The sequence below is a fragment of the Athene noctua genome, chromosome 6, assembly GCF_965140245.1.
Source record: "Athene noctua chromosome 6, bAthNoc1.hap1.1, whole genome shotgun sequence".
Lineage (NCBI taxonomy): Eukaryota > Metazoa > Chordata > Aves > Strigiformes > Strigidae > Athene > Athene noctua.
In genome coordinates this window covers 28,312,127-28,323,884 of record NC_134042.1, presented here as the reverse complement: position 1 = coordinate 28,323,884, position 11,758 = coordinate 28,312,127, and the positions used below count along the sequence as shown (strand labels likewise).

At 57.2% G+C, this 11,758-nt stretch overlaps 2 protein-coding genes across 6 annotated transcripts in view; one reads left to right on the top strand and one right to left on the bottom strand.

Annotated features, from left to right (window-relative positions):
- Window positions 1–714: 714 nt before the first annotated feature.
- NGB (neuroglobin) lies at window positions 715–7,383 on the top strand. Its single transcript, XM_074909230.1, has 4 exons — window positions 715–910; window positions 2,187–2,298; window positions 3,840–3,959; window positions 5,136–7,383. The coding sequence occupies exons 1-4, from the start codon at window positions 804–806 to the stop codon at window positions 5,280–5,282; spliced, it is 486 nt and encodes a 161-aa protein (XP_074765331.1). The 5' UTR covers window positions 715–803; the 3' UTR covers window positions 5,283–7,383.
- Window positions 7,384–9,559: 2,176 nt separating this feature from the next.
- Window positions 9,560–11,758, bottom strand: part of TMEM63C (transmembrane protein 63C) — a 33,231-nt gene continuing 31,032 nt past the window's right edge. For all 5 annotated transcript variants that reach the window (XM_074910016.1, XM_074910012.1, XM_074910015.1 and 2 more), the window contains one exon: window positions 9,560–11,677. In XM_074910016.1, coding sequence (XP_074766117.1) covers window positions 11,465–11,677 — 213 coding nt within the window. In that variant the 3' untranslated portion in view covers window positions 9,560–11,464. The remainder of the gene's footprint in view (window positions 11,678–11,758) is intronic.

Below are 11,758 nucleotides of genomic sequence, written 5' to 3'. Positions count from 1 at the left end.
TCTGTTGTGCTGCTTGAGACCTCACTTGCCCCTTCTCGCTTTGTTTCCTCTATGCTGCCTAAAGCCTGGGGCCAAATTACAAAGCAGTGTTTTCCTTTGTCTGAACAATAAAGAGAAGCTGGGAATCCTGAACATGTTGAACAAAGATGACATGTCTTCTGATCTGTTATTAACAACTTTGCCTGGTTCAGCTGGCTTAATTAGCCTTAAATTAAACATGTATCTTGCAGGGTCTAGTCTGCATCTGCCTGTGGAGGTAGCAGGTGGCTGTGGGGCGTCTTGAACCTCAGTGGAAGTGGCCAAGAGCAAGAGGATGCCGTAGTGCTGGTGCATGGCCGAGACCCTCCACAGCAGTCACGCCCGGAGGGGCCTGTGCTGCGCAGGGAGCGGAGGCGGCTGGTCCCGGGGGTCCCCTTGCTAGCCCCGCTCTGCCGACTGCTTCACCTGTAACAGCAGGCCCATCGGAAAATGGCACCCACGAACGAGCTGAACTTTCTACTTTGCCCTGCGGCTGCGAGCCCCGGGGGCGGTGATTGGCGATTTAAATTTTTTTTTTTTTGTCTTCCTTTCCCTGAGTGGGAAATAGAAAGTGAGCTCGCTCTTACCCCTGAGGCGGTCGGGGAAGCCCCGGCTGGAGGAGAGGGGCGGGGGGGCGGCACCCCCAGGTGAGCGCGGGGGGCGGCGCCCCCCCGGCCGAGCGAGGGGCGGGCGGCTGCTGCGCGGCGGGCGAGCGGGGCCAGCGGCGGGCGAGCGGGGCCAGCGCCCGGCCGCGGGCGGCGAGGGGCAGGTCCCCCCGCCCCGCCATGGAGAGCGGGATGCCGCTGTCTGGCGGGCAGCGAGCGCTGATCCGGGAGAGCTGGCAGCGCCTGAGCGGCAGCCCCGTGCAGCACGGCCTCGTCCTCTTCACCAGGTGAGCGGGGCGGCAGGGACGGGACGCGGCCACCGGCACCCGCCCCCGGGCCGGGGGGGGACGGGCTCCGCTCCTCGGAGAGCGGCGCTTCCCGCGCTGGGTGCCGGCCGGCCCCTTGCCCCGGGGCTGGCGGCCCGCAGGGAGCCGCGCGGGGCTGAACCCCCCCGGCGTGGGGCAGCGGCTGCCGCGGGGCCTTCCCCACCCTCCGCCAGCGAGAACTTTGTTACGGGGAGACGAAGGGTGCGGGCGAGAGGCAGCGAGCAGGTTTTGTGTGTTTCTGCCCAGTGACCCCCGCCTCGGCACCATTACTTCGGCCGTTTGGGGAGCTGCGTGTCCGCCCGGCGCTGGGGAGCGTGCGGAAGGGCCTGGCTGCCCCCGGCACGGCCCTCGGCAGCCCGGGCACGGACCGGGCCGCTGGGCAGGGGAAATGGGGTGCCGGGCCGAACGGCTGAAACCCAACTCCTCGCCTCTCCTAAGCAGATCAATGTCTCAATTATGGGAAGAGAAAAAGGAAAATCTATGAAAACTCGTTCAAAAAGGGTGGTCGGAGGGTTGATGACCGGCTTCTGGAGTGGAGCATAGCAGGCGGGAGGCAAACCTTGCAGGGCAGGGCTGTGCGCAGCGGCGGCAAAGCTTGGGAGTTTCAGGGGAGGGGAGAGGGATACGCAAGTACGATGTGCAGGACGAGAAGAAGAGAGACTGTCTTGCCTGAATTCCCTGTGGCCTCCACGGACAGTATCAGTCTGTTAGATCTGCCTGGGTGGCTGTTACAGAGATCTGTATGTGCCTGGCATGCACTGGCAGGGGGAGCGAGGGGGGAGAAATGGGAGCTGGTGATGGTGTGAGAGAGTGAGGGATTAGTGGAGTCTGTACATGCCCCTTCTTGCTCAGGTAGGAAAGCTGACTGCTGGAGCTTGTGGACCCTCCCCAGATTTGAGAGCTCTGGGGCTCAAGGTGATCATGAAGTGGGAATGGGAAGAGTTGAGACAACAACCAAGATGGGAGGAACTCGAGCAAGCTGGACTGGTCCTCAGGTGGCATAAACACCTACCTGAGAGCTGGGGCTGTGAGCTAGGGAAATAAAGACTTTTTTGTCTATAGGTAACCTGGATTGCCCCAAACTAAGACTTATCAGAACTTCTGGGTCCTTTACGGGTGGAGAGGGAGGTAGGGGGGCTGCAGGTGTGCTGCTGATGGGGTTGTTCCTGGGATGAACGGGACTCTAAATAAAGCTGAGGAAGTGAGAAGATGAGGGGTTTTTTTCTTGCTATTGCAGGTTGTTTGACTTGGACCCTGACCTGTTGCCCCTTTTCCAGTACAACTGCAAGCAGTTTTCCAGCCCTCAGGAGTGCCTCTCTGCCCCTGAGTTCCTGGATCACATCAGGAAGGTGAGAGGGGGGCTGTGACATGCCTGGAGTGCAGCCACCGTGGAGGAGGAAGCCCTTAGGCAGCGGCTTGGGACTGTGGGGTATCAGACTGGGGAACACATGGGAAGCCTCTTCTTGAGGCTGTAACTGCAGGGGTTACTCATGTTTGAAGAAAGTGCTGTTACCAGGACAAAGCATCCTATAACAGTGGGGAGGGGATGAGGACGTGGGTTGTGGTGAGTCAGAAGCACCGTGCTGATTTCCATGCCCTCATGTGGGAGTGGATTGCCTCTTGTGAAAGTTGGAAGCCCCCTTCTTCTACCGTGGAAGTGCCTCACACCTCTGTCCAGACAAGGACTGAAGCCCTCTGCTTGGCCACATACTGACCAGGAGGCAGCACAGAGCTGGGCAGTGGACCAGGCTCCTGTGGACCCACTACTGTGGAGAAGCTGCTGGTGTGGCTGCAGAGCCAGAAGGCTCACAGCATCTCTTGGACAGCCTCTGGGGGAGTGCTGCAATTCACCTCTTCACCTCCCCCTGAAATAGGGAGAGGAACAGTGCTGATGTCATCTGGAGGAGCACGTGCATGGACAGAATTAACCTGGTGCATTAGAGACCCTTTGCTGAGCCCTAAAGAGTGGCCATGCCAGGGCAGAACACAGTCTTGGCTTGCTGGTGCCTTCATAAACTGTCTGGCTCCATCTTTAAACCAGTTTGGTGCCTCGCTTGCCTGTCTTTATTCCCTGTAAGAGGCTGTTTCAGGACTACACTCCTCTGATAGCTGTAAGCTTTTTGTTATTTTCCAGCCACTGTTTACTGGCAAAGTTAAGTCCATTTTTACTTCTGCTATTATTGCCTTGAGCTGAAATAGCTCTTTGCTCCTGTTGGAGATAATTTCCCTGTTGAAATTACAGGGCACAATTCTATCACCTCCCAGCTTTGCCAAACTAACCATGCACTGGCTTTAATCTCTTCTAATTTGGTGTGTCTGTTCCCTTCATCCCTCATTAACCCTTCTCTGTCCTGTTTCCATTTGACTCTTGTGCTTCTGGAAGACCACAGTGGCACATGTTTTACCAGACCAGGTCTCTTGCATATACTAACCACCCAATCTCCTCAAAATGCCTTGGCTCATCTTAGAATTGGAGTTGCCTTATTCACAATTACACCATCTTGGCAGCTTCTAGTTGGAAACTCTACTGTCAACTTCCACGGCTCCCCTGCAATTGTTCTGGAGTCCTAAGAGCTGTAATGACTGCATCAGCATTAGATCTTAGCCCATAACTGATCTGTTATAGGGCTGTTTACCCCCTCTGGGAGAGGGAGCTCAGCATTGCTGCTTACTATGGCACGTCAGGCAGTGTCTCATGGAAGGATAAGGTGTGTGCTGCTGCCAGCATGCCTCACTGATGTGACACAGATTGCAACAGAGTAAAGGAAAACTCAGGGCGTCTGCTGGGCTGGGAGGTGGTCAGGCTGAGAAGGGTGAAGTAGAGGGGTCAGACTCTTTGTTCCTTGCAGAGCCTTGCTGTTAATGCCGTTCTGCCTCTGTGCTCCTTCAGGTGATGCTGGTGATCGATGCTGCTGTGAGCCACCTGGAGAACTTGTCCTGCCTGGAAGAGTATCTCTGCAACCTCGGCAAGAAGCACCAGGCAGTCGGCGTAAAGGTCGAGTCTTTCTCGGTGAGGCATCCTCTCTCGTCCCATGGCAGCTGTGTTTGTGCAGCCCTGCTTGCAGCCCCTGGCTGTCCCCACCCCTCTGCACCCATCTACTGCATTCAGCTGGCTGGAGAGAAAACTGGCGGCTCAGGGCAGCCCCTGAGCTGCTGATAATTGCGTAGCAACATTGGCTCAATCAGGGAAACCCTTGAGGTCCCCTCATTTTCTGCCCTTCCCCAATAAGCCCAGGGAGAAAGGACACAGGGGAGCAAGGCATTTCCCCTGTTTGAAGAGGGCCACAGTTTGGGGCACTGCAGTCTCTCCTGCGGCACAGGGCTGCAGGCTCAGCCCTTGCCCTGGGCTCTGGATCTCTGCATCAGATCCTCGGGGCAGATCTCATGGCACCTGGGAATGGGAACATCTACCTCTCTGTCTGCACTAGGATGGGGAGGCTGCACCTCAGTCCCTGCTTCCTCCATGGCAGTAAGACAGGCACATCCTCCATATTAAATCCTTGTTTACTCCTCTCCTGCCATCAAGCATGGCCAGAAATACCGGATAACACAGCAGGGAAGGGCAGGTTGAACAAAAGGTTTCTAACTTGTGGCTCCCTCCTGATACTGTTAGCTTTGGTCCTCTTCAGAGACAGCAGAGTCCCCTTCGCTTGGGGCAGCGATCCCCACCAGCCCTGCGCTCAGTGTGTGGGTGCTCCTGGATATGGGGTTGCTTGCAGCAATGTGAGGAGCAGTGCCCTGTGAAGAGGCCTGAGAGGTGGTGAGGCAGGCCCAGAGCATCCAGCCTGGGGTCTGTCCCACTCTCCTGGTATCAGGGCATTGCTCAGCTCTGCTGATCTGCTGCTATGCCAGGGGATGGGACTGGCTACCAGCATCTGGAAGCCATGGAGGATGGATGTGTACCTTTACCCTGGTGTTACAAGCGTGATGTCAGCCCTTGCTCCCTGCTTGCACTCCCTACTCACCCAGGATGTGCGTGAGGGCCAACGTGGGGCAGGGGAAGGGGATGGTGTGGGATGGTTCTGGGCCCCCTCTGAGCAGCCAGGGATGGAGTGGCCTGGCCCCACTGGTAGTGGAAGAGCAGCTGTGCTGTAATGGGAGAAATCCAAAAAAGTGGTGAAAGAAGAGAAGGGGCTGTGTGTCATCCCCTGGTGCTGAGCTTGATGCCTGTCTGTTTGGTTTGCAGACTGTCGGTGAGTCCTTGCTGTACATGCTGGAACAATGCCTTGGCACTGCCTTCAGCCCAGATGTGCGGGAGGCTTGGAGCAAACTCTATGGTGCTGTGGTGAAAGCCATGCGACGTGGCTGGGAAACCCTTCCAGAAGGAGACTAGATCCTGCCAACCATCCCCATCCCTGACCAAGCAGAGGTCCTGGGCGGGGGGAGTGCTCACACCATGCTTTCTGCCTCTCCAGTTCTGTCTTTCTCTGTGCACCAGCCCATCACTGTCTCTGCAAGTCATGCGTGCTTCGGGGCTCTCCCAGCGATTCCGCCTTGCTTTGACATGATTACATCTCTGCCTTTGTGAAGGGCTGGCAGGGTACATCTCTGTGAGCCTAGGAGTGCTGCAGCACAGGTATGCTGCCCTGCCCCAAGTTCCTTCAGGATAGCTGAAGCATCAGTACCCAGGTATCTACTCTGATTTTAAGCTGGCTCATCCTCCCTCCTCTTGCTACCCACCCTAGTTAGATGACAACTGGCATAGGCCTCTCAGGTTTATTTGCCTGAGATCCTATTTGCTTATTTACTCAAGACCTGCTAGGTCTGGCACTGCTTGCTCCTCCTGCTCCGCTGTGCCCGGTTCAGCTGTGGCAATGATGGATTTGGCTCCCTCTAGGGCCAGGGGCAGCAGAAGTGGGAGCTGGCTGTGCCATGCGGCCATCCTCCCCAAACCTTGTGGGGAGCTCTTCCCTCTCTCCCTTCACCTACATGTTACTACCAGATCATTAATCCTGGTAGTAATCTCTTCTGCCTTGCCTATCCCCTAGAGGGATCCATGGCTTTTCCTCATGCCAGGTTAGCCACAACTCAGTGTGTTTCCTAGGGATGCTTCAAGCAGTGGAGTCACGTTAATCCCAGTGAGGCTGCTTTTAGCAGGTCTAGGCTGCCAGCTGAAAGGCTTTGTGTTGGTTTGGCTGGTTGGTTTAATCTTAGAAGCAGCTGAAATGCAGCAGCAGTGGTGGCTCTTTACTGCTTTGTGTAAAGGAGAATAAAGTAAAAACAAGGAAAAGATGTCTTAAAATGAAGGTTGCAATCATGTCATGGCAACAGCTTCCAGAAATCATTCTGGCTCATGGCCAGAAGCAGAATAGCTGGAATTTCTCTGCTGATGCTGTCAGGACCTGGAGTGCTTTCCAACTGCACACAGTGCCCATCTGCAGAGCTCCTCAACTTTTAGTAGTCCCTCCCAGCTGTACTGGAGACACAGCCACTTCGGAGTACAGTCCGGCACCCAGTTAGGTGTGTGCAGCACTGCTATAGCAGGACAGGAGTGAGAAGACAGCATCTGCTGGAAAATATCCCAAGAAATGGCTGCAAGGCAGCACCTGAGGGCTCTGGGGGGAGCTGAACTTGAGCACTTTGAAGAAGAGTTCATCTTTATGGGGAAATCACTGTGGGATAGGCAGAACCATGTTTCCAGATACCACTAGCCCCAGGGCAAAGACATAGAGCAAGCAGTCAGTTACAGGGCAGTATGCATTTTTGCTGCTCCAGGGTAGGAAGAGCCCAGCACCGAGGGCTGAGATGGTTCTGTTCTAGAGACATGTTCCTCCTGTATTCAAAGCTCCTCCACTCTGGGGCAGGAGAGGGCTGCCTGCTCCTTGCAGCTGCAGCTGAGGTCTCCCAGCCCTGTGCCATGAAGGGAATGATGGAGTGCCCTGTGAGATGGGGCTCTGCTTCCTTGCCACCAGGTCTGGTGGTGGCTGTGGGCTTCCAGCAAGCAAGGAGCCCTCCAGCTGTGTTTGAGAGGGGAGCTGAGAGGTGTTGTGGAACATCCCCATGTAGGATGTTCCCTGTCCTTCCTGCGGTACCAGGCTCTGCTCCTGCAGTCCTACAGAGTGGTGTTTGTGTCTGGGCCCATGGCTCTTTCCATCAGCTGGGTCAGGTGAGGTCATCCAGATTTTTGTGCCAGGCAGTGAGGGGTGGAGGAGCTGGTGCTGGGAGGAGATGCTAGCTGTGACAGCATAGTATGGGGCAGGAGGGTCTGGGAATGGGGGTGTCCTCTTTGTAACCCTGTTCTGGGGCATCAGCTTCAGCAGCACAGGGGGGGACCTTCTGGCTCTGTGTGACAAGTAGGCAGCTGTGATGGGTGGGGTGTGGGTGTTACTGCCCCAAACCATCCCCACTCCCTCTAGCTTTCCCAGCTCCTTGATTTCTCTGTACCATGTTCTGTGTAACTCCCCAGAAAACTGAACATCTGTGTGCCTCTTATACCCAGCTGTACTGTTTAATAAAGAACAGTGAATCTTGGCCCTTTGTGCTGCCCTATGTTTATTTTAATATAAAAGGCCCAAGCAAGAAAAAAAATGATGACACAGATGTTTACTGGCTTCTTGTTGGCTCTAGTTTTGGAGATACTAGTCACTGGGAGCACTTGTGTAGTCCAGCTTGACTGACATAAGAAGGCATCCAGCACCAAATGTCTGTTGGGAGCTTCTGTGCACTGTAATTGAATAGGTGAGCAGTGGAGAGGCTAGCAAAGATGTCCTGCTGCTGATTGCTTATTACCCTTCAAGTTTAACTATCTCTAATGGAATTAGAGCTTTAAGTAATCAGCCTGAAAATCCCTTTTCTGTTGTTCAGCTGCTGCTTTTATTATTTGAGATAACATTGGCACACAGGTTGCTGGTCACCCACTGCTGGCTGCCCGTAGCAGCAGGGCACAACCTCACAGTGGAGTCCTGCCTGGCTCCATGCAGCTCCCACCCTGCCAGCTGGACTGCAGAGCAGCCCTGCCCCAGGGAGCAGCAGGTGGGGATGCAGGAGGTCCTGTCTCCCCCTTCCTGGGGCATGTTCTAGCTTTGACACAGTGGGTTTCCAGCCCCGGGAGAGTTGGGCACGTGACACCAAAGAAGGATGGTCCTGAGAGTGGGGCAGGCAACTTAGGGACTGTAATAGCATCTACTGCGGCCTGGAAATCCCAGCCCTGCCACAGGAGAGCATGGGGCAACATTTAGGATGGGGCTTGTTCTGCAGGGCAATGTGCGACAGTCTGCAAAGGGCAAGGACAGCAGCAGAGATCAGAATTCAAAGCAATCCTCCCTGCTAAAATAAATTTTCCAGCTCTTCCTAGCCTGGAGGACAGCTGCCAGCTTCAGGTCTGGCAGTGGGAGCCCAACCCCAGTGCTGCAGGGAAGGGCCAGCGCCACAGCACCCTCACCTTCGACTCCCTGCACCAGCGCAAAGGTTTGTCACGGCTCCCACAAACCGCCCTTTTGCCTTGGCTGCTGCCTGGCGGGGATGCTCTGGCACTGCCCGCCGGCGGCCGGTGCAGTGGGAGATGCCACGCAATTCCTCAGCCCCAGCTGTGAGGCCCTCTTGTATGTGCAGGCTGTAATCAGGTGAGCTGGTTTCTGAGGGCTGGAGTGTCAGAGGTGCAGCATGATGGGGCTTACACAACGTCCTTAGGCTGTGATGAGCTTCCCCAGTGGGAGGGCCAGGAGAGACACAAACCAGGGGGGGAATTACAGCCCTTGCTCACAGCCAGGGCTCCTGCCTCAGTCCCTGGTGCCAGCAAGGCCCTGCATTTAGCCCTGTTTACTACTAATGATGAATTGTGGGGGGCCTTTGTGGGGATGTGTGATGAGAGGAGTGGGGTTTTTTTAATTTTCCAGTTTTTCATCCAAAGGGAAACTCTTCTCATGCCTCCTGCCCCGTGCTGTAAGCCAGGCTGGACATGCAGGGCTCACCTCATGGGAGCCATGGAGGGGCCGGCAGGAAGGACCTGCTGAGGCAGCTCATTCAAGTAGGAATTTGGCTGTAGTGTGTTTTGGGAAGGGGAGAAAAAGAGCACCGTCTAGTCAAAACCTAGAGAAAGACTCCCAAAATGGTGTTTGCTCCTTTCCCCAGGACTTGCTGGTGGGCAGTTCAGCTTTGGGAACATCTGCTCCATCCCCAGATGGGTTGGGTCCCCCCACTGTGCTGCTCCTTGCTGTGGGCCCAGAGGAGCTCCAGGCCACCCTCCTGGTCCCTCCCAGTAGGTGGTGTCCTGTGGGGCAAGTATTGGCAGAGGACAGGCAGGAGAAGCACAAGTCTGTCCCAGGGCTGCACCCCCTCCCCAGTGTCAGGGATGGTGCCAAGGGCTGTGACAGCCTTTCCGAGGGGTCATGGAGGGCTGTTCCTGCTCTCGTGCCTTTGCTGCTTCTGCCCACTCACTGGGGTTTGCTTTTGTGGGGACCATGGTGGGTGGCAAGATGCCTGGAGATGAGGAGGTGTCGAGTGGCCTCCTCACCACTGAAGCCTATACAGGACATCCCCATGAAGGGTCAAAAGCAGCCCACAGGTGCCACAGGAAAGGGGCTGAGGTACTTTTTCAGGTTCCAGCGGCAAAGGTCCCCCCTCTCCTGGCACCAGGCAGGACATGTGGGGATGATGATGCCAGGCAGAGGCTGGGTGAAGTCATTTTATTCAAGGCACGGTCATAGCAATAAATCACAAGAAGGTACAGACCTCTGGCACATTCCTACAGCGGGGCAGCCAAGGGGAATCGGACCAGCAGCCCGAGCTCCCGAGGACGCGGTGCCACTCGCAGGCACTTGCTTCCACCCAGAGAGAGGCCACCAGCACCTCCCTCCTCTGGCCAGGGCTGCCCCCAGAGCAGGCAGTGATGGCAGCAGCTGTGCTGTGGGCAGCCCTGGAGGTACCTGCCCAGGGAGCCGTGAGCCCCCCCGGGTGCTTTTTGGGGCTGGGAGGGAGCAGCCGAGCTCAAGGCTCCCCCGAGGCAATCACTTGGTGGCTAGTGTGCCACAGCCATTGCCTCAGCATGCAGAGGTGTGGGTGGGACAGGGACCACGAGGCTGACAGCTCAGTGAGCTGAGCCCCATGGGAATGTCCCAGGGCTCACTTGAGTCCAACACAGCTGAGACTCACTGCTCACTGCTGGGCTATCGCTTACCCCACCTCCACCCCCAGGACTGGCACACTGTGCCCCCCGCCCCCCCCCCCCCCCCATCCCAGTGGCACCAGTAATGCTGAGCAGTCAGTGCCATGGCCTTCGTACAGCATCACTCCCTATGCTGGCAGTCCTGGTGCTGCAGAGCCGCATCATTGTCCCTTCCCTCCCTGCATAGTCCCGGCACAGTGGCTAGAATTGCTCTGAAGCCAGCAGGAGAATCAGGAGCAGGAAAACCAGCCCCAAGGCCAAAGTGGGGCCAAGCGAGGAGTCAGCATGCCCAGGCGGGCTAGCCTGGTGACAGAGGGGCTGAGCAGGGCAAGGATCTGCTCTTGTCCCCAGGGGCCTCCACGGCTGCTGCGGATGAGATGAAAACCCCAGGGATGCTGCCTGGGCAGGAGCTGGCACATTTACACTAACCACAGCAGGATTCACACTCGAGAGGTGGTGTGGCTGCTGGGGGACCATCCCCTGACTGTGGCTTGTGGGTAAGGGCAGGATGTGATGGATCAGGACCCAGAGGCCAGGGTCCTGCCAGTTGTGAGTCACCCTTCCCCTCCCCACTTCTGTTGCCACAGGATGGAGCCATGTGAGGTCCCATGGCCAGCCCCGGGGAGAGCATGAGCATGAGCGCGAGAGGGATGCTGCTGGGGGGAGTGGGATGATGAGAAGCTGCTCTCACAGCCGTTAAACGCACTCGTCCCTTGACCTTCTGCTCCTTCCCCAGGGCACAAAGAGCACAGGCATAGCAGTAGCGGGAGGGTGGGGAAGAGCTGGGCTTGTGTTTTGATGCCTGCCTCAGGGCAGGGCCGCTGGTGCTGGGAGCAGCCCCGGGGAACTCACCTCCTTCACCAAAGCACTCATGTCTCAGCAGTCCCGGCTTTAACTGGCAAAGCCTTGGGGGGTGACAGAGGGACAGGCAGAAGCCTGCACAGCTGACACCAGGGGAGGCAGTGGGACACTGGATGGGGTGGGAAGCAAGGGTTACAACTGGCTGTCCCTCCCACTGAGGACCCGTGGGACAGCGTGGCAGTGGGCACATTCATCTGAGCTGTCTGGGCTGCTTCCCCCTCATAGAGGGGCCAAGGCCTCCCTCGTGCCCCTAAAAGCATGGCCTCTCAGAGAGACCTTCTCCCCACACCACTGCACCCCCCCTTCCCCATAATGGGCCGGAAGAGGCAGGTGGAGACAGGGGGGGGCTGAGCTGGTCCAGGCAGTGGAATGGACCAGCAGAGCCTCCCACTACTGCTCATAAAATGGGGTCTCCCCCTCACATCAGTCCTGTTGTCCCCCCACCCTGTCAGCGAGGTGGCCTCCACTAGTGCTTGGAAGGCTCCTTCCTGCCCCACCAGCATGTCCTCCACTCTCGGCACAGCTGGTCCTCACTCCAGTGGTGGGGATGCTCACTGGTAGCGGGCCTGGCTCTCCATCACCGGGCCACTCCTATACTCGCCCTCCACTGTCTCCAGCTCTGTCTCAAAGCTCTGCAGCCCACCGTCCTCCCCGTCTTCCGCTGCCTCCAGGTGGTTCCCCATGGTGCCATAGGACTGGTGTGCCGGGGAGGCCGCTGGCGTCAGGCTCAACTCGGGCTCCTGCAGGACAGTGGCCACAAAAAGCTGCCCCGGGGGGCAGTGGAGTGTCAGGGCCCAGGGGATCCAGGGGAGGTGGCTGCAGCAGGGCTGGGGAAGGGTACTCAC